At 42.3% G+C, this 22,906-nt stretch overlaps 1 protein-coding gene across 1 annotated transcript in view; it reads right to left on the reverse strand.

The window, feature by feature from the left end:
- Nucleotides 1-22,906, reverse strand: part of ITGA9 (integrin subunit alpha 9) — a 354,975-nt gene that overhangs the window by 158,002 nt on the left and 174,067 nt on the right. The window contains exons 16-17 of the mRNA XM_090050256.1: nucleotides 15,279-15,428; nucleotides 4,464-4,540 (exon numbers count right to left, since the gene is read on the reverse strand). Coding sequence (XP_089906382.1) covers nucleotides 4,464-4,540; nucleotides 15,279-15,428 — 227 coding nt within the window. The remainder of the gene's footprint in view (nucleotides 1-4,463; nucleotides 4,541-15,278; nucleotides 15,429-22,906) is intronic.

The following is a 22,906-nucleotide window of genomic DNA, read 5'->3' on the forward strand; positions in this document are numbered from 1 at the left end:
GTATTACATTTTGACCCAGCAAGCTAGAGGGACCTGTTTGCGAACCAGGTCAGACCCCATGCAACAGGATCAGGCCTGCACACCTAGATTGGGCCCTACACAGCTTTAGATGGCCCCTGAATGCTGGAATCAGGCCCCACACTGCCCTGCACCACCTCTGTCTAGCCGCACATGTTGGGATCAGGGCCTCATGCCTCCTCCATTTGGCTCCACATGCTGGAGCTCTAGGACCCCACATCACCTTTGCCTAGCCCAAAGTGCCAGGATCAGGCCTCGCCCCCTTCCACCAGGATCAGGCCCTGTGCCACCCTGTGTGCACAATCTAGTGCAGAGCTGGGGAATTATTTCAGCTGGAGGGCCACTAAATGAGTTTTGGTGACATGTTGAGGACTGCCAGGGTAGCCCCATCCCTTGATAGGTGCTCTGCCCCCTGGTCACCACCTTGGGACTGTAAATCTTGCCCCTAACCTCTGAACTTTGCCACCAGAAGTCCATCCCCTAACCTAAAGTACTGTTTTTGGGAGGGGGCGGTTGCCATTTTGGAACCAGAAAAAAACAAATCATACACTAAAAGTCAAATATCTACTATATCATATTTTAATTTTATTACAAAAGATATTTTTGTCATGATTTGTGTTTGTGTAGTATATATAGAGGTGATTTCAAAATAACTCAAAAATAAAGTCTTACTCTTGTATATTGTGTGTGCAGGGTGTGGTTGGGAGGTATATATGGTGGGATGAGTGGAGGTGTGTGTGGGAGGAGTTTGTGAGGGGGAGCAGCTGTGTGTCAGGGGGCAATAAAGTGTTTTGGGGGCATGTATAGGTGAGGTGGCTGTGAGGGCAGTGTGGGTGTGCAGTATTTGTGGGGTGGGAGAAAGGGTGTGGGGCCCCCTCACACTTCCCCCCCATGGCACACAGCCCCTGCCAGTGGCAGCAGCAGGTGGGGGCACTTGGGATGCTCATGCTCAGTGTAGGCATTGATGCCCGGGCACAAGGCTCCGGCCAGCACATGGGGGAAAGAAGTGCAGCCAGGCCAGCCCACTTCCATCACGGGGGGCTCTGTGTGATGGACATGCAGCCTCCACACTTGTGCACCACTGGGGGAAGCAATGGAGCTGGCTGCCTTTGCTGCCCCCTGCTGTGCAGGTCCCAGGACTCCACTGGAAGCGGAGAGGAGCTGGCTCCATCACATGGGGCTTCCTCCAGTGGCGTGCGAGTGTGGGACCCCACACTCCCAACCCTGCCAACCTGATGTCTGTGCTCCTTCCACCCCTCTGGCCATGGGCTCTACACTGCTGCCAGCCCCACGCTCTGCACTTCCCTATCTGATGCCCAGAGTGAGCAGGATGCCGGGGAAGCTGAGCAGGTCCCCTGGCAGCTTCACCAGCAGCAGCCCCATCCAGAAGCTACGTGCTGACTGGGCCGAACCCCTCCGCACACAAGGGTGAGAGTGAGGTGCAACAGGGTATGCTTTGGTGGGGGGCAGGGGTGTATATACGGGCACCTCACTCCGACCTTCATGGGAAAAAGGGCTGGGTAGGTTACAATTAGTTGGTGGGCACCAGCAGGCCAAATGAAATTGCTGACAGGCCAGATCTGGGCCATGGGATGTATTCTGCCCATGTATTTTAATCTACTTTGTAGGGACATGGCCCATGAGGCTACCAGATGGCATAGTGCCGGGGGCCAGATCTGGCCTGCAGGGTGGGCGTTAGGCCTATGCGAAGCAGCTAGTATTCGTTTCGGATTTGGCCAATTCGGGGGACAGTGATTCGATTTGGTGATTCGAATCACTGTCTCAAATCAATTCGGCCAAATCTGATTCAGAGATTCAGCTCCTGAATCAGCCAAGCCAGGCCCATCCCCCACAGCCCAGCAATGGCTGATGTGCCCACCCCAGCTCCCAGCTCTTTGGGAAAAAGAAGCTCCGGTTCAGCAGGTGCTGTCAGGCAGGGGGCAATCCCTGCTGCCCCCCACTACCCCACACTGCATGGGGAGGTCTCCCCCCTTGCGCCCCCAGGCTCCCCATGGGTGCCTTGCCCAGGCCCTTTAAGAAAAAAAAACCCGAGAAAAGCCCCACACTCACTGTTCCTGCCAGCAGGGGGCAATCCCTGCTGCCCTACACTGTCCCATGCCATGTGGGGGGCTCTGCATGAGTGCCCCAAAGCCCCAAGACCACTGCAGGAGCAGCGAGTCCTGGGGCTTTTCTTGGTTTTTTTTTTTTCTTAAAGGGCCGGAGCTGGGGCAGGCAGGGCACCCATGGGGGGAGCCTGGGGGAGTCAGAGGCTCATCGTGGGGCAGTGGGGATCGCCCCCCACGCAGTAGCACCGGGTGAGCACCAGGGCTTTTCTTTAAAGGGCCGGGAGCTGGGATGGGCATAGCAGCAATGGGAGGGCTGGGGGAGCGGACAAGGGATGGGGGCTGGCAGGGAACCCCTCATGGTCCTCTCCTCCCTCCCCAAATCTCCCCACCTCCTCCGCCGATACTTACCAGCTTGGAGGTGGCTGCAGCTCCCTGCTGCAGAAAGGCTCTGTTGACTACCATAGTAGGTAAATGAAGCACTCACTGCCCACAGTTTGGCTTTTGGCCTTTCTCTAGTCACGTCTATGGCACATTTAGTCATGCAAAGTGCATATATATCTATTGATAGTACTGCTTCTGTATTTGTAAAGGACCCATTTCCTTCTCCTTCCTGGCCTGAAAACTAATTTTACAGAGAGTATCTGAATCAAACAGCAAAATCCCTGACACAAGATTAATATTTCAGATCAGCATTTCCGACCCTTAAAGTGCACTAAAAATGCTTGAAAAAAAGGAAACAGAAGAGATGTGTACAGTTTACCTTTGACCTGAGTAAATCTAGAAACTGCCTAAGTCCATCTGTACATCCTGACCAAACAATACAACTCTTTTTTAGGATCATAAGTCAATAGGAACAAAACAAGAAACTTTTTATCAGGGGTACTAGGCAAGTTTTACTATGTACAAAGAAAAGTGAAAATAAAGTCCTAAATCAGCATTAAAATTACTGTGAAACCTACACATGAAGACAAATAATCTGAGTCAGTGAATTCATAAAATTAGAAGCAAGTTGGGAAACTACAGGAAAATGTAAAGCTATAAAGCAATGGAATAAAGTTCCTATTTCTTGAGATATTTTTTGTTTTTGCAGATGATACTTTTATACAGGAAAGTGTAGAAGTTTAATCAGGCTTTAGTGACCATGCCTTAAGTTATAATATTTAATTAATTAGTAAAGCCAGTGAGAAGTAATGTGGCCCTGGGAACTGGACTAGCAGATAAAGTTAAGAACAAAGAAGCTATATGACCTTTGGCGTTACTCCACTTTTTTTTACTTGTGCGTCTACTTCCTTTCCCACCCATTCTTTGTCAGCCTTGTCTCTTCAGACTGTAAACTTTCTGGGGTAGTGCCCCCTTCTACACATTGTGTGTATTACACAATTAACACAATTAATTTAAACTGGCTACACGTGCAAAGTAACTATCACATGGACTCGATGATCTTCCGAGGTCCCTTCCAGCCCTAATGTCTATGAAACCATAAAAGGGCCCATCCAGCTATGAAGTTAGAGCAGGAAAATGTGCAATAACTGTATAGCTGGTTGTAGCAGGGTCCCCCTGTCAACTGACAGGACACGAAGCTGCAGTTGTGTGCCAGGTCTGGGACTCCTGCAGTTGAGGGGATGCTGAGCCCCAGCAACACCCCACAGCTGCCAGGACATAGAGGCACATAGCTGCCGGGATTCTCCATCCCAACAGCACCCATGGGTCACTGCTGGAACCAAGAGTCTGCAAGAGCAGGACTCTTGGTTCCAGCGATCATGGGGCACTGCCATGACAGAGTTCCATCAACTAAGGGACTCACAGGTGCCAGTGCAGGGAAGGCGCCTGGGATGGCAATCCTGGGCTTCCCCTGTACCAGTAATAAGGATGTGATAGGATCTGATGCTGGATCTCACAATCAAGCCTCCTGCCGTGCACATAGGATCATGCATCTGATCCTATCACACCTTTACCTGAATGTCTAGTACAGCAGTTCTGAACCTGTTTCAGTCGCCGTACCCCTTGGTCTCAGAGTGAGACTTCACATAACCCCTTTCAGTGGGAAATTAATTTTTTTAGGCCCTTCGACCTGTGTTACACAATGTAGGAAATACATCTCACATACCTCCTGATGAGGCTTCATGTACCCCCTGGAGGTACATGTACCCTCAGTTCAGAACTGCTGGTGTAGAAGGACCCTTAGAAGCACAATAGGCCCTGAACTCAGGAAGAGCCTCGAGCACTATTATAATATGTATTAATCATCATCCTAGATGTACACAGGCAGGGCATGGATTTGTATTTTGCTTTTCATAAAATCAATAACATATTAGATGTAAAAGTAAGAACACGATACAAGTTTCTGTAAAAGGAAGAATATAGGTTTCATTTACTTACCTTGATAGTAGTAATTTACCCTGAAGTTTCAAATCTGCAGCACAATCATCTGATTGACAATTCCTCTCAAAAACAGTCTGTAAAAAACAGAGAAGAGAGATATCACAGTACCAAACGTAGACAAGAGTAAACTTCAAGAGATTCAGAGACAGCCAAATCTCATTTTTATCTGAACTTTTCGCATGCTGATAAAACAGAGCGGAAAGCTCCCCAGAAACAGACACCCTCAAGCCTTTTCCTTTTGGCCAGGTCAGAATTACCTCTTGCACAATATTTTTGACAGTCCTGTTTCTGGTTCCAACATGTGCATATAAAAAATGAAAGATAAATGTGGAAAATGCAAGCTCTGGAGAACATTTGGGCTTGTGTAGAATTTAAAGCAGCAGAGAGATTTGAAACAAGAAGGAAATATTAATCAAAACTCTTCATGCATCTGTAACTGAAGTAAGATTTTTCCTTTTCCTTGTAATATTATTTATATTAAGAAAACATTTCATTCCTATACACAAGGAAAGCTATTGGAACTGTCAAATTACTGACAAAACATTCTACTAAGACTTCCAGAATAATATAACTACTGTCCAACCTAACGAACTATTGTACAATCCAGTGGTAGTTGACAATGCATGCGGTAAAATAAAATTTATCAGTGAAATCAACAACAGAAAAAAACCCCACAATCATTGACTGCTCACCGTGCCTAGGCGCGACAAGTTTTACTAGTGGTGGCAGTGATATCCTTCCACAAAATAAAGGCAAAGGAGGCAGGTAGAAGAGGGTACATAGTTTTGAATTTCAGATTCCCTTACATATGGCCATGCTGATCTCTGCAGCAATTCAGATGTGAGACGCAATGGTAGATAAGACAGGAGCCTGCCCATGGTACCTGGGTCTATCAAGCCTGAATCCTGTTAAGAGACTCCCAGAGGAATGTGGTCACAGTCTTAAACAGGTGGAAAGAATAGAGACCATTGCCCAATTGTATAGACTATCAGGCCATTTAAGGAAGAGGCTGAAAAACGACTTTAAAAGGACTAAAACACCAGTGAGGGCCTCATCTTACCTGGATGATGCATACAAAGCACAGAGCCTGTTCTCATTCTGACTGACTCTTCAAGTGTCTTGAGCAGGAGTGAGGTCAAATTACTAACTGTTGCTCTAAGGCAGTGGTGTTCAGCCTATTCAGTCCTGTGGGCTGGATCAGTGGTGCAGGGCTTGTCTGCACGACGGCAGGCTGGAAACAACTCAAGATTGGTTTGTGTGCACACTCTGGCACACTAGCCTGGCTCTATACGGATGGATCTAAGTGCTCACTGGCCCAACTGCACATCCAGATCCAGCCACACACAGGCCCGACCAGGCACCAGCATGGTCCAGAGCACAGGACTGTCATCTAGTCAATGAGGCTCTCTACAGATCCAAAAAGTTGGTAGCAGGGGATAGGGAATTAATGCTATCACTGCTCCCCATCTGACAAATTTCTGGACCTGTGGGGAGACCCACAAACCAGATAGCATGGCTCCATGGGCAGGCTGGCCCAGTTCTAGAAAGAAAAAAGTGGTGAGCAGTTCAAGGGACCATCTGTTGTGTTCATTTTCCTTTTCCCTTTCCTATTTTTTTGTTTTCTCAAAACTTTACACATGGGAAAACTCATAAAGAACTCAGCTTCAAGAGGTAAGCTTCTTTTTCTTTGCCATGGAGGACAACTGTCCTGCCTGGATGAGAAGGATCCCATTCTTGAGATAAAATAATTTTGAGAGATGTCACTCACTTTAATATAAGTACATTTGAGAGAAATGACCCTTTAATCTCCATGGTCAGAATTTCTGGGCTAAATGCTGTGGTACATACTTACAAAAGCTATGCTTTTAGCTCTTAAGAAAAAGGTGATATAAACAGTAATAATCTTCCCAATCAACATTTGATTAAAAGAATGCTCTTCTTAGCACTAAACTGGACAGAGGTCAGTCCCATACTATATGTGAAAGGATGACTTGGGGATTAGTGCTAACAACACAAGCACACACATAGGTAAAGGTCTTCAAACCCCTTTTGCTCTTACTGAGTTTTTATCCCAGGCACATCATTATGTTAACTGATAGCGTTAGGTTTCCAGGTCCACATTTAGCCACCTGAATAAGGGACCTGATTTTCAAAGGCACTGAGAACCTAACAGCATTCCTTGCAGTCTCAGACCAGCAGAGGCTCCATAAGCCTGAAGAAGGGTGACTGCACCCAAAAGCTTGCAAAGAACTTTTTTTCCAACTACTCACTTGGTCTAATAAAAGATATCACATCTACCCAAAGAAGCTTGCCTGCCTACTGTGTGGTCAGCAGTTTTGAAAATCAGGCCACAAGTTCAAATACCTAATTGTCGATTCAGGAAGCTCAGCCTCGATTTTTTTTAAACCTTGGATGAAATTTTTAAATTGTGCTGAAAATGAAGCTGTAAGATAGACATGCCTGTTGATTATTAGGTGAACAGACTGTTCTGGAACCTACCCTGACACCCTCCACTTCACTGCACTGTTCACAGTACTTGCCTATTAAACTACATAGCCCAAAGCCAAGTACACAAAAGACTGAATTCAGCTCCATCCAGAAAAGCACTTAATGTTCTGAAAATCCTTTCCTAGATTTAATTACATGCATTGGCTAAAATAAGAGCAAATTATTTATTATTTACAGAATCTCTATAGTGAATATGGGAGCAAAAGCAACACGGGGGAGTGAAGTCCATATCGCCTGTAAAGGTGCAGAAGGATACTGACCACTGAAAGATACTAAAACAAAACAGCTGTATCAATACAGTATGGTACAGAACAGGAGGGTCTGAAATCAGCTAGGAAGCTCTTCTGCCTGTGTTCCCATGAAGTACTACATTTGCACACAAAGAAAACAACTGTATATTTACAACACATTAGTAAAGCACATGGAAACAGAAGCTGGCCAGCAATTATTATTTTATTAAACCTGAATAAAATTACTTGAGGAATTAAACTACTCTAACCAGGTGAAACACAGAAGAATAAATCTGTTTTACTAATTGAGAAGCTCTGTAATACAGGTTCAGTAATTATACACTGATATTTATAGTGTCAGGTAAGATCCAATTTAATGTTTTTCTCCTTCCTATAAAATCTGGTTTTGAATGTCAGTTCGGTCCTCCTACCTGTCCTTTTTACCAGGTTATAGCAGGCATGGCATCCTATAAACATGGGCACAGTCACCAAAACAAAGATAGAATACTGGGCAAATAGGAGAAAGAGAAGAGAAAAAAACTTTAAGGAAGCAGGGTGTCAGGGGAATAGATCAGTAAAAAAAACCCCTTTCATCTAGCTATTGGAAACTCCAAGTACAAATTAACAAGCATAAATGTATCCACTGCCCATCCCTAAAGATGTGAAATGGCATAGATATAAAGTTGGCAGAATGCTGGGTAAAGTGGCACCTTAGAGACTAACTAGTTCAGAAAGGCATACTCTTTAGGATATAGTCTACATCATCACATCTCCAACTAAAACTTATTCACCTCTGAACCAGACACCCCTGTTGAGAATCATGGGTCTTAAGTCCATGAGTTCTCAACCTAAGAGAAATAAAGATGTGCAACAGGGTCTTGAGTATCCTGCCTTTTGCACTGTTGACAAATTAAGAATTGCAGAGCTATCTACCATTGCATGAGAATAAGCTTAGCAAAATTAAGATGCCATGTATTAAAGTCAATACAAATGGTCTCTCTAATATTATTCAAGACAGCTCATTATAAACATTTCAGAGTTACAAATCAGCCTCACACCTACTGTTCAAATTCAGATCTGACCTGTTTCTGGAAGTGTAACACTTTCCTTTATTAAGAAAAAGAAAAGTAAATTCAGTCCTGGCCTGATCCAGTATGGACTCAGGGTAGGGTCTGTATTTGCTTCACTGGCATGAACAGTACCCACTCATGGCCAGTTCAGGATTGATTCTAATAGTTGACCCCAGAATCACAACTATAGTACAAAGAAAGACAATTGAGAGGTGGGTGGTATTAACTGCTTTAGGGAAAATATTTTTAATTAAACAATGAGAGAAGGACACCTCCTGGAATGAACTGAAACGCTGATGCAGATCTCTGGAAGAACAAAAGTGGGACAATGATTTGGAGCCTATCCCAGAGAGGAAAAATAGTCAAGCAGTTAGGACTTTAGTCTGGAACTCAGGAGACCCCTACTCTACCAAGCCTATACAAGTCACAGTGTCTGTCTGTGTCTCAATTTCTACTGCGTAAAATGGGGAAAAGAGCACTTTCCCCTATGTTATAAGACCATTTGTGAGAAGAAATGCACAAAATAGAGATCACGGCAATTAAGGCTGTGCGAAGCTTTGGTCCCTGATTCAATTCAGCGCAGATTCAGTCCAATTCGGTGGCCAAATCTCCAATTCAAATTGAATCAGGAGGCACCTGAATCTCTCTGAATCGAAACGGAACCCTCCAAATTGATTTGGAGAGATTCAGAAAGATTTGATGATTTGGATATAGACACAGCTTTAAATGTTTTTTCTACATAGCTCGAGGTACCAGGCGTGGCTCGTGAACGCTGTGATGCTGTGGCGGATGGAGTGTCCCACAGGAGCGTGGGGGAGCCCCCCCATGTGCTCAGCAGTGAACCCAGAAGTGGACTGGAAGTACTTCCAGTCCATTTCTAGGTCCACCAGGGAGCATGCAGGAGGCCACCCCCTCATGCCTCCCCCAGCTTGGCAACTGGTGCCTCCTGAGTCAGGGGGGCACCTGGGGTCTTCCATGGCCAATCACTGAGCCGGAGGGTGGGGGGACCCCCCCATGCACTCCCCAGTGGACCTGGAAGTAGACTGGAAGTACTTCCAGTCCACTTCCAGGTTCACTGCCAAGCATGTGGGAGCACCCCCACACACTCCTGAGGGACACTCCATCCACTTCAGGATCACAGAGCTGTGCCTGGTACCTCGAGCTACATAGAAAAAATATTTAAAGCTGTGGCACTGAATCTTCAGATTCGGATTCGGCTGAATCAAATCAGGGACAGTGATCCAAATCAAGAAATCAAATCACTGTCCCTGATCTGGGCCGAATCCGCATCGAATACAGCTCATTTCGTACACCCCACACATAACAGTAATGCTGGCCATAAGAACACCTAAGATAGACAGGTGCAAGACATAATCCAGTCTTCAGCCCTTAAACAATTTTCTTCATTGGTGAAAGAGTTGCCAAATAATTGACAAAAAATACTCAGATCCAACTCTCCTTACTAAGGAGCTCCAGAACAGCAGAGATGAAGGAGGACAACTAATTAATAAATCACTTTAAGGATACTGTATAATATAATACTATAATATAATATTACAGTATTGCCATTGTTTTCTCAGCACTACAGAATTATTCCTGTTTGATAAGAAAAACATATAATGTAAAAAAAAGAAGCAAATGCCCTCCAATCCAGCTCAAGACAAATCTCCACTGGCTTGTACTAGACCCACTGTCTACCTAGATTTATTTATGTTTAATTTTGTTACTGGTTTTCTAAATATAAATACTGGGGTGGGATTACAAAGTTCCCAAACTTTATAAAAGAGGGGCTTCTTATTATCAAGAAGAAAGCCGGGTAGATTTGCAACTCACATGCTAACTGATTAGAGAGAGAGAGAGAGATACACACACATACATATATACACATATATGTATGTATGTATGTATGTATGTATGTATGTATGTATGTATGTATGTATGTATGTGTATCATGAGTTTTTGTGAGCTGGAAATTACTTCATCAGATGCTGTGAAAGGATGTGCATAGACCAATGTATAAAATGGAGACATTGTGGGAAAATACACAGTTTTGGCATGAATAAGTTCGTAGCCTAAGGTGGTGTAACTAATAGCAGGGGATTATATTACACCATTTAAAACAGACAGGGAACTAATATATCACAAATTAATTTCAAATATTGTTTAAAGGATGCATCAAATATGCTGCTAGTCATAATTTCTCACTCTGTCAACATATATTTATACAACATGTACAATAATAAATGTTACATTGCAAACCACTTTAGATAGGCTAAATTAGGGGCTCTCAATTGGGGGTACTTTCGAAGGTCCCAAGGGGTACGTGGCAGCGGTGCAGAGAAGCTGCCGGCACTTTGAGTTTTGCCAGCCTCACTTCTGACCCAACCCCTACACCTGCTTGAGGACCAGCTGCCAGAGGACCCCCCACTCGTCAACTGGCCGCCAGGGGACTCCCCATTTCTCAACCAGCCCCTGGGGGTACACCGACCAAAAAAGGTTGAAAACCCCTGGGCTAAATCAAGTGAAATTCTACATGGGGTTAGCTTATTCTAAGTAGCAAGCCTTTTTTCCCCATGTAGAGATAGGGGTTGAAGTAACAGTGGACTCAAGGCACTGACAAAGAAAAGGCAAGCAGCAAGGAAGCTAAAGAAAAGTCAACCTTTGGATGGAAGGCTCCTAATGTTCACAATGAAAAATATAATTTGCTTCTCCTTTCTACGTTGATACGTAAGTTTTATATCTGAGAAAATGAAATAGCTGACCATCTCCAGCCTATGCAGCTGGGATCTTCCCCACTGAGACAGCTATCAACTGATGATTCTACAAATTACCTAGATTTACATCAACAGATGCACACATAAACCCAACATTACTGCTTTTATTATCATGAATTATATAACACAAGAGGAAACATAGCTTCATATAGACCACTGATTCTTAACCAGGATGCTATGGCATCCTGAGACACCTTGAGATCCTGTCAAGGGTATTATGGGGTCCCATGTAATTCTGGCACTATTAGGTGTCCAAATAAGATTTCTAACAGGAATCTATAACGTTAAAAACATATAGATCTGTTGTGATTATTGTGAGTTCTTTGCAACACAAGAATTGCTTTATTATTTTTCTGTAGTAAAAAAAGTGAAAATTAAGAGCTGGCATTTTTTAGGGGTGCCTTCAAGTCAAAAGAGGGGTACCTTGAGTCTAAGAAGGTTGAGGACCACTGATACAGAGAGAATGTACAAGTCATTGTGTAGTCCAATGTTAGCATCCCTTGAATCAATCAGTCCCTCAGGCCAACTTAATTAATTTTTATTCCAATTTACTAAATTATAGTCTCTTTGCTTTTGAAAAATGTCCAATACAAATTTTATGAAAAGTCTCATGCTTGCATCCTTTTTCAAGGGCAATTTCCAATTAAAGTGCATTTGCTGAGACCCATCTGAAATTACAGTTTTTAACTACATTATGATTTCGCTCCAGGGCAATTAGGGATACAATTGAATTCAATAGTCAGTGCTATATAAATGCACCTCAATTGCTTTGTTCTGTTTTGTTTTTTGAACAAATATTTTGTAGTGCCTAGAGCTAAAGGTTAAGATAAAGGTGGATGAAAGAATGAATAAATACATTTTATACAAGGTAGTTATCTATGCATTCTTTCAATGTCATCTAAGCACAAACATAACAAGGGACCAGGCTGTTCTCTCATATGGAAAAAATGATTTCTAAGACAGAAAACCCTACAAGGTTTCTCACAGTATTATGCCATCAAGATGACATAGCTTTTCTGTGCTAGTAGTTGCTCGTGAAACCTCTTTTCAAGGTAGCTCCATAGAGCAGTGGGATGCCAAACAAAAGTTTATATAGTTTGAAGTTGTCTTAAAATATAGGGTTCAGAGACCAATGGTTTTCTCAGACCATAGTGGTGGGATATAGGGACAGAGGATTATGGGGCACCATTTCTACTTGGCCACAGAGAGAGCCATGTACTGAAAAGTCTTTTATGTCCAGGGATATCAGGGCCATGAAAAATAAACCTAACTCCCAGTAGAAGTAACCACTCAAGCTTACTGATGTGATCTAATAACTTACATATGGGTTAATATATACATATAGTCTAAATTCTACAGACCCTTGTCATGACTTGTGGTGCCTCAAATAGTTCTAGCACAGGGGTGGGCAATTATTTTGGGCAGAGGGTCGCCTACTAAGTTCCAGAAAGCCATGGAGGGCTGCATAACAGGCAGCCCAGGGCAGATTATTATTAATATCTACATTTTTTAGGGGCCCCACAAGCCAGATAGAATGGCCTGGCAGGCCTCATCTGGCCCTGGGCCGCATTTTGCCCACCCCTGTTCTAGCAGAACTCAAATGGATTGCTCAAAGATGGAGGTTCAAACCTCTGTCTCTCACTCTGCCTTCAGGCACAACTCCCGCCCACAACACCAACTACACTTCCAAAGTCCTGATTTCCTTACATGCTTATTCATAAAATTAGCCAGATGTACTGTATAGCAAAATGACAATTTTTGATACCATTTTAAAATGACCATTGTAAAACTGCAGGTTAGTATCTAATCACAGAATCACAATGTTTATAGTCAGGATTTATGAAGATCCCAAGTCACACTAGGCACATCTACACGAGATGTTGACTGCAGAATTGAGTAATTAGCTCTGTAGTAAACATCTTGGCATCTATGCTTGCAAGGCAATTAGGCTGGAGTAAACTAATTAACATGTAGATGCTTATACGGCTGGCTGGGGCAGAAGAGTGCTTCAGTGCAGGGGCTGACCGGTGGCTACCCCTGCACTAGCACACCCTTGCACCCCAGCCAGACTCTCCATACCACATTGAGTCAGGAGGAACAGCCCTGGTCTGGTAGGCTGACCCCCCATAGCTCCCTGCCAGCCGGGGCTGCTCCAACCCAGCTCAACGTGCTGTGGTCCCTGGTACACGTTCAAATGGCATGCCCAGAAGCAATAAACTCCGGAGTAATAAACTCCAAAGTTTATTGTTTCACATTAATTGCCCATGTAGACATGCTCTGTCTATCTGAATACTACACAAAACAAGCACAAATATTAGTCATATATGCTTTATTTGATCTCAGTTTCAACAGTGATTAGTGATTGGGTACGTGACGGCTTTTGAATAATCAAATTCAAATGTGTGAAAGGGGCCTGAATTTTTTAAAGTACTGAACACATGCCCTCTAAGAATCTGTATCATTTAATGTACCTTGGGTTGGATCACCAAAAGGTAACACCCAAAATCACTGGTTCCTTTGGGGAAAAAAGCCTCTTTATTGGATTCAGATTGATATTCATCTGTCAACTATCCTGCTTAGTTTTCAAAAGTGATTTTTATTTGAGAACTTACAAAAAAATTCTGAATAAAAACTAGTAAATAATGATATTCTTATAAAAATATATAATTTTTTAAAGATATATTGCTATTCCAAGAGGCTCTTCAGTCAGGTTTCTCTCACAGAAATGCCACGCTAGATGTAAAACTCAGTTCATCTTACTTGCTAAAAATACACTAGCTATCACACCCCCGCCCCAAATCTTGCCGTGTGGAATTCTCCCTGTGATCACAGTATAGCCCTCAATAAAGAAAAGCTGGCTCTGTCAGTTTTGATTCAACCACAACGCAAAGTTTGATTTCTTCCACACTGTCATACCCCCGCCCCAAATCATTTATTACTTTGACTAAGAGACCAACATCTGGAAGGCACATGGGAAGAGACCATTGATCTAGTTTCCCTCCCCAAATACAAATTACAGAAGGAAACAACTCAAGGACATTCTCAAAATATTTGTCTTTCTGTGTTTTGTAATCTCTACATCTAGGTATTTTAATATTGATCTGACATTGGCCCCTAAGGTAGGATCTGACGTTCTCTGTTATATTCATTGTAAAAGATTCACATAGTTTAGCCTAATAGATTTAATTTTCAGCCACACTGTAGGCATGAAGGTTTTCTGCTATACAGCTAATTTTTATAATATATTTGAAAGGGTATGATATTTAGCTGCATGTGGGATGGTTCTTCAGTGCATTTTACTCTTCCACCTCCCTCAAAAGGTCCTGGCTTTAATTCAACTCTTTTTTTAAATAACTTTTCAAAATGAAATATGCCTTTATATATACTGCATATCCTTAAATGCAAGGGGGTATAGACACATGCAAGAACCAAGTCAAAACACAGATTTATGAGCAGTAAAGATCCTGAAACTTGAGGGCCTTCCCTTGCTCCCATCTAGAAAATGGCAAAAGTGCTCTTTTGAATTGGACTGGAAGAAAGCAGGATTCCCAGAATTTTGTGGTTGTGCTTACACTTAACCCTTTTTGAAAAAAGGCCCCATTACTGCCAATACCAAGGTAGCAAGGCCAAGGCAACCAACAGTGAGGACCAGCTATTATTAGAGGGGGCCGGGTTTGGGGTACCATGAAGGAGATGGATGGTGCTGCTTCCCTCGATGGTGCTGCTTCCCTCACAGGTGAAGTACAGACCAGTCCAAGGGATGGGATTAAAGCCGACTGATATCACCTTGTTGCCTTCCCCACTCTGGTCTGCTTTGTAAATTTACACAAATCCCCAACATAATTTAGACACTTCTAGGGATCCAAGTCACAACAGTCTTAGTGGGTCTCCCAACAGACTGCAGTATTCCCTCCTGCAGCATCATCCTAAAGATGCCCTACCTACTGTCAAAGTCTTGACCCCTCTAAGGCTAATGGGACAGGGATTCAGAGATGTCTGAGAGGATGGACTTAAGATGTCTTCTGCATTGCCTCTGCAGAGATGATCCTTCCCAGACAGTACCAGACTTTTTTGGGTCTCTTCACATCGCTTGGTCCAGCAAAGGCACCAGAACAAAGGTGAGGATCTCACACCATGCTGTCTAAACTTGCTCAAAGCTGCTTTGCGTGGCATGATAGTTAGACACCACATTTCTCTACCATTCTAATAAGGATTAAAACCAAGTCCAACCTGATTCCTTTGGGCTATCTTTTGCCCCTTTTTCCAGCGAAGGACAGGCTTGAGAGCAGGAAGCTCTTTCTCCTCCTTTCCCACCATATGTTCCCCAAGGCTGTAGGCTGCTTCAAACACAATTGGAGATATCACATCTTTGACTCTTCTCTGAAAAAGAAAATGAACAAAAGATTTATCTGTGAGAATCTCAATTAAGTGGAAACATCTATGTATATAGTAAGAAAGAATGTGACAGGTAAGGATTTTTTGGGGGTGGTATATTTTAGTTGACTAACTGTATAGTTGGGAGGGCCACAGGCAAACTTTCAGATACCATGGTACCTCTCCTCAGGTCTCTAAGACCCACAAAAATTCTTGCCTCCTTCCTGGGCTGTTACAGCTGCAACATCACCCCACAACTAGTAAGAAAGAGATCAGTACAAGCATCTAGATCAGACAGGCAATTATTTTGGGTGTAGGGCCGCTTATTGAGTTTCGGCAAGCCATCAAGGGCCGCATGACAGGCAGCCCAGGGCAGATAAATGTTCACTTTTTAAATTTGTAGGGGCCCCGGGGGCTGGATAGAATGGCCTGGCGGGCTGCATCCAGTCCCCAGGCCACATTTTGCCCATCCCTGATCTAAAGCAAGATGACATTCAAAAGATAAATCTTGTTACAATACAATTCAATCTAGAGTTGTATAAGCAGAGAAACTTTAAACACTCCAGATTTTCATAGACAAATATTTCTTTTCAGTGTGTATTTATTTAAAACATTTTATATGAATGTGATGTATATGAAATTGCTTAGAAAGTTTTGGAAAAGGCCAAGCCACCAATCCTGAGTCCATTAGAATGAAGTCTTTTCTGAATGTAGCCCATCAGTCATAACAAACCATACAGGCATAAAATGTAATTTGAATTCAGCGCTCTTGGGCTGAAGGTCCAGTGAGCTAGACCAAGTATTCTGAATAGCCTATTTGATATCTGTTTTAAGGCAGATACCTACACTGTGCAAATATCTAACTAGAATTCAGACACCTCCAAAAATTATATTGAGTTAAGGTTTTAGCCAACTTGCAAATTATCAGCTCAGATATACAGACATTGGGAACCTGGGCAAATGCCATTCACATAGCCTGCTCCATTTTATACCCAGGCTTCCAATGGTCAGTATCTACAGTGGTCAGTCTATCTGCAAACACCACACCCCCTAACAGTCAGGCTACTGCAACCCAAGCTTAGACTGTCAGCTATTTAGGGTGGACGGTATTTATTCACATTTTAGCAAAGCATATTGAACACTTCTAGTCCCAGACTGCACATAAGCATTAAATAATAGCAGAGCCAAAACTTCTACCCGATAATGCAGTTCAAGAGATACACATTATGTAATATTTCTTTAAATAAAGATTGCAAGAGTGTTCAGGAACACTGTATATATACAGATAAGAAAACCAAATAAGATTATCAGGAACCCTATTATATCTCCAGTACAATAGATTTTTAGCTAACTGAGCAGCCTTAAATCAAATTTATGCATAATGTAAACTCACAGTAATTAATAATACAGGCAGAGAGAGAAACACAAACATACAGCTTGTCCAGCATTAATTTGCATAGTAAATTAATAGTTAATGGTTAATCATTTCTAAACACTAACATGATCTTTTTGCACCCAAACCAACATCCTTTGAAGTCCATAGAAAAGTTTCCTTGGCTGCTGAGTGCGCCTTCCTGGTCACTGACATTTCTTTCTGCTTTATTTCAGTGATGAAACTGTGACTTCCAGCAGCCAGATTAATTACATGTGTGCATATTTTCTCACCATCCTCCTGGGGGAATATATTTCATATGCCCACTTGTCTTTAATTAAAGATGAAAATGTGGATCCTACCCACCTATTAATTATACCATATGCTTTGTCCTTTCTACTTAACAGGCTTATAGACTATGAACACCAAGCAGTTGTTCTACAGGACATTAACAACAAAATGAGCACACAATTCTGTCTTCAGATACTACATGTGCTTTTCCAGAACATTACCACATCGTAATGAAATTAAAATTTTACTTAAGCACAACAGAAGATGCACTATTTTTGGGTTCAAATTCACCCAGACCTTCCAGTTCCCTTTAGAGAGTATTTCAATCAAATGATGATAGCCATTGTCATTAAACACAAAGCACTTCTGATTGAGGAATTACATAAAAAGCTAGATTAGAGGAAAGTATTTAAAAACGTTTTATGCCAAACAACTTTATTTTTGTTACTTTTTAAATCACACACAATGACTTATAACAGCAAACAGTATCATAAGCAGTTTCATGGCTTTATTACTCTTTATCATAACACATCCAGGTTAAGAAAGTATCAAAGGCAAGAGAGATTTTGGCAACTTGAAAAGCATGTCTGACAACTAATAGCATACATTACAACTGAACTACTCCTAAAAGTTTTAGTGGACGTCCAAACCACTGCAATATAGAGGGGTTAAAAAATCAAGGAAAATAATTGGGCAACCCACGATCTGGGGCGCAATTCTAACAAACAGCAATGCTACTTGCACAAATAGCACACGCAAACAAATATACACAATATAATATGCAGAAGCGTAGTGTTAAATTGTAAGTTATTTGGTTCAAGGATCAAATCTTCCTTGCACATATATGCAGTATTTTGTTTGACATGGCCCTGGTCTCTGGTTAACTATTACTGCTACTATATTTCTCTACTTATTTAGATAGGAGTAAAACTAATATTTAATGTTCTACTCAAAAAGTACTTTAAAAATCTCAAGAACATCATTAGTCATACTGCAAGCTAGGAGCATCTAAGACAGACAAGCAAACTGATTTGCCCTCAACTACAACAGGACAAAGCCAAGCTGTTTCAACATTTGTCTAGAAAAAACATTAGGGGGAGATTCATCAATCCTAAGATAACAACGATCTAGTGATCAGGGCATTTGTTAGGGTTGTGGGAGGCCCAGGTTCAACACTTTGACCATAAACTTTATTCTGGACTTAAGAAACTAATCTGATAACGTATTCACTGAAATAGCTACTGTTCAACAAAAAGTTTTGATTTCTATAAATCAGCGTTTTCCAACAAAATATACTTCCTTCAAAACAGTCTTGGACAGCTGTATTTCTCCACACCAGGTTTTGCTTTCCTGCAAGCTATGCTGCTTCATAGGTGGACATAATGGATCTGGATTAGGGCCCAGGCACACGCTATATTTAGGACATGATTACGGTGTTAATTGTGCCATAACCATAACCCAGCCACACATTAAAGCCAATTTAGCAAACAAATAACAAAGCTATTCTACATGTGACGTGTAACACCTCTGTGGCTCATTGAATGTGTGGCATGTCACCCATAACAGAGCATAGGGCTTTGTCACTCAGCTGAGCATAGGGATCTGGTGTGGGGCAGCTCCAGGATCCACAACACAGCCATCCTCTACCTGATCAGTGGGATTGGCCTGGGGGCAGCACCAGGGGGAGATGGGCAGCAGTGCTGTGAGTCTGACATCAGGGAGCACCTCCGTTCATTGTGCCTCAGACCTCTAAAAAGCACGTGTGCAGCTGGGGCCGCAGCTGCATGTCTGCTTTTTTAAGCTCCTGGGGCAACCGCGGAAGTAGGATCTGGGGGCTAGAATGCCTAAACTCCAGCTGCGGGCACTGCTTCATGGTGTGGAGCATGAGCAGCAGGGGAGCCAGGAGCTCCCAGCTGCCCGTGCCCCACATCACAGGTCCTGATGCATGTGGAGCTTTAAACAATATGTTTGCAGCTGGGCTACAGCCATGTTTTTTAGGAGTCCCAGGTGCTCAGATCCAGACAGTTGGGAGAGGCTTCCTGGTTTCTGGCTCCCAGTGCCTAGGGAACTTTAAAGAACTAGCTTTAAACTCCATACCAGTACCTCTGGTTGGGTTGCTGGAGTACAGGGGGAATACAGGCTCCTGTTGGAGTGTAAAGTCCCCAGGGGGAAAAGCCCTTTCTCTCCTTCACTCCTGCCAGGAACCTCTGCTTCTCAATGCCCAGCAGCCCAGCTATGGCTATCAGATATGGGGGTTTTGGCAACCAGCTGATTGGGTTTTTTGAAGCATTTGAGACATTCTAGGAATGTAACAGTCGTTTTACAAAACCAACACCTTTCCAAAATTCATCCTAACAAAGAGCAGGCTGCTTCTTCTACACCCAAAATATTTACCACAGGGAAATATAAAAATGATGAGATAATAAAGACCCTTGAAATGGGCAGTAGCATATACCTATATTTTCTGGTTTAACAGAAAAACTCTACTGTAACTCCTCTCTTACCAACCCAACTTTATTAATGAAAAGCTCTTTGGATTCAGTATAGCATTTGAAAGACGGGGGGGGGGGTAAGAGACTGGAAGTTAATTACAGCTTGGTACTCATATTTTGCCACTGTGACTGTGAACACATGACTTTTGATTTCAGCACTCTCTCCAGTAGCTGTAATGCAATTAATAAATTTATAGAAGCTTACTCTCCTAGGTGCCAGATAGAGATATGAGAGATTATATTTTTCTGAAACTTTCACACATCATGACGGTATAAAGGTACAGGGCTCCATTTCCCACTGAAACACAGCCTTTTCTAGTGTTCACATCCTTCTTCAAACTGAAATCACTGGCATAGAAAAATATACATATATCAAGACCCCAGACAAATCTGCATGAAATGGGTCAAAGATTTATTTTAGAGGACAGGATTTATATGCTCACAATCAGATAATTCATTGCGAGTAGCTGTGAAGGAGGACTGCATTTAATTCCAATTTCTTTTTGCTCATTTCCAGGGTACAGTCAGGGGACTGTATATATAACCAATCAGTCATCATATCTAATCCATACTTTGCTAAATCCACAAGGTGAAAGTTTTCAGTAGCAGCTTCAGAGAGCGCCAAATTCCACTTTTAATTATGGCCTCTGGATTGAGGTCTATATTTAGAGTTACATAACCTTGATCTATCTAAACTGGGACTCCTGGAAAAATGAAGAGTAACAAAATTTTGGGTTAATACTGCCTTCATTTTCATTATTACTCTGGGAAAATATATTCACCGTTAGAAGCACTGCTATTTCTGCCTATTGTTTCTCTTCCTTCCTTCTATCTTTTCCCAATTTTTCTTCCCTTTCCTCGCCTTGTGATTTTCCTCTCTTCCTTGTGAACTTCTCTACTTACAGAAACACTCCCTCAGTTAGCTCCAGTTCCTCCCAAACCAGTAGATGCCACTGACTTCAAGTGGAATTTTTAGGTGCTCTGTACTTCTAAGAATTGAGCCTTTTTATTTAGCTTTCTAAATATGGACACAGGAGTTTAACTTCACAACACTCAGTTATGAAATTTCCAGCCTAAATTTATTTATTTTAAATATTTTAAGCAAGTACCTATCCCTGAGCTTAACATTTGCAAACTAAAACTTTCCATCCAAATATAATAAATAATGTAGTGACATAATGGGAGAATACACAAAGCTATCTTGTTAATCTGCACCCACCACAGTAATAAACCATGACTAACCCACATGTAACCACTAAGTCTTAAACTCTTTCCCTACCCATATACAAACCTCTTCAGGCCAAAGTTCCACCACTTTGGAGGGTTTATGCAAATAAAACACTACTCTTTGCATATTTTTAGGAATATGCAGTATCACACACACATATATAAATGAGACTGTTCTGTATAAGTGAGAAATAAAAGTATTCTCCTGAATTCTGCTGCCTCATCCTCAAATTACTTTTTCCTATTGCCTTGGTCAAGCCCCCACCATACAGAAAGAACATTTTGGACCTTGGCCTCTTCCCCTTGCAAAATTCAGTGAAACAAAGGGAATAGTTTGGTATGGGGAAAGTACCAATGCAACAAACTGGGTTTACAATAGAGGACAGGTTAAAGTTCACAGCAAAAGTTACTTCTCTTTCTTGCCCTTGGTTAAATGATAGGATGAAATGGCTAAATAACTCCTTGCATGATGCAATACTCCTTGTTGGCTTGTTCATGTGCGGTCCTCACAGTGTCAAGCCCCGTCACATCCCAACCATGACACTCATTCCCAGGAATCTACTTTGATCCCAAGAAAAAAATCTATGATTTCCAGTGAACTAAACTACCTCTTTTACCAAGTGAAGTCTTCCTGTCATCTCCACCTGATTTACCCCATGGGAGTCTGTGTAAAGGCACTCAAAGCCCCCAGTTCTCTCTCTCTAGTATTTTCTGCCTAGTGGAATCCTCAGCTGCAAGCTTCAACTATGCGATATCTGCAGTGCTCTGGCTGATGCTCTAGGCTCGGGAATACACCTCTGTATCCATCAGAGGACACCTGAAATTGAGTCTCTCCCATACAAACACAGAGCTGGTAACACCCCCCACACTTCACACTCCCCCAAAAAAGAAATAGATCCTTGGGAGTAATTAGTTGTTGAGAGATGACCCAGGGCTACTTTCCTCATGCACCTGCCTTTCTGCTCAGCCTGCTTCTGCAGTGTGGCAGGAGTCCCCAGCTCCCTGCTACTGTGTGAATATGCCCATAACGCTTTCTGGAGCTTGGAACAGAGCAATCCCTGAAAGTTATTACTGGGCACAATTACACATGCACCAGATTGCGCAGTTGTTACTGCGCAGTCATTTTGACCATGTAGTAACTGATGTTACTGCACAGCCTGGATGACACATGGGTCTTTTCCCAAACAGTAGTGTCAGCATCACAGTTCGTCTCTGTACTCATAGCAACGAGCTATGGCAATGTAGCTTGTCACTACAGTGACATAGCATCTCATGTAGGCATGCCCGCTGGTAAGTTAAGGGGAAAAACTAGCTTTCTGTTTCATGGGTGAGGCAGAATTAAAAGCTTAATTGAATTGGCTTAAGCACATTTTCAATGTTCTCAGTTAATTTGTGTGTAATTAATAGCATCTGAAGGCAATCATGAGGTCTAGTGCTACAATAATACTTGCTTCTGTTTTTTTCTAAGGTCTTATGAGCTAATTATTCAACTCGTACATAAATATTTCTTTGTTGCTATACTTCAAACATTACAGCTATTATGAAGAATCCTAACATTTAAAATAGGGATATGAGTAATGAACTCATAGGGAATCACATCTTCGAAAGCTGCTTAGAGTTACTGTTTGAAAAAGCAAGATTTTTTTGTTCTTTTTCCCAGAATTATTCTGTCTCACAGCTGTTCCCATCACGCCAAGCATTCCTCACCTCAGAAGCAGAAATTGAGAAAAGCATTAGAGGAACAGAGAAGGATGTACTAGCAAGTAAAACTAAAGGGTATGTGTATTACAGAATATACAATGGGATGTTTTCTGCTTTGGAAGAAAAATACATGGTTAAGAGAATTAGGAAATTCTGTGCTCAAATCTCAGTTGTGTTATAGACACCCTGTATGACTCTAGGTATATCATTTCAGCATTCTGCAGCATATTTTCCATCAGAAAATTGAGGATAATAATAATAATTACAATCCTGACTCTTACCAAAAACATAATGACTCGTTATTGTTATAATTTATGAAGCGTTAGCAATTATATATTCTTGAAGAATGATCAATAAAAACAAAAACTCATTGGATCAAATACAACTTCCACATCCACCTT

The sequence above is a fragment of the Crocodylus siamensis genome, chromosome 5, assembly GCF_052110815.1.
Source record: "Crocodylus siamensis isolate JL-2025a chromosome 5, ASM5211081v1, whole genome shotgun sequence".
Classification (NCBI taxonomy): Eukaryota; Metazoa; Chordata; order Crocodylia; family Crocodylidae; genus Crocodylus; species Crocodylus siamensis.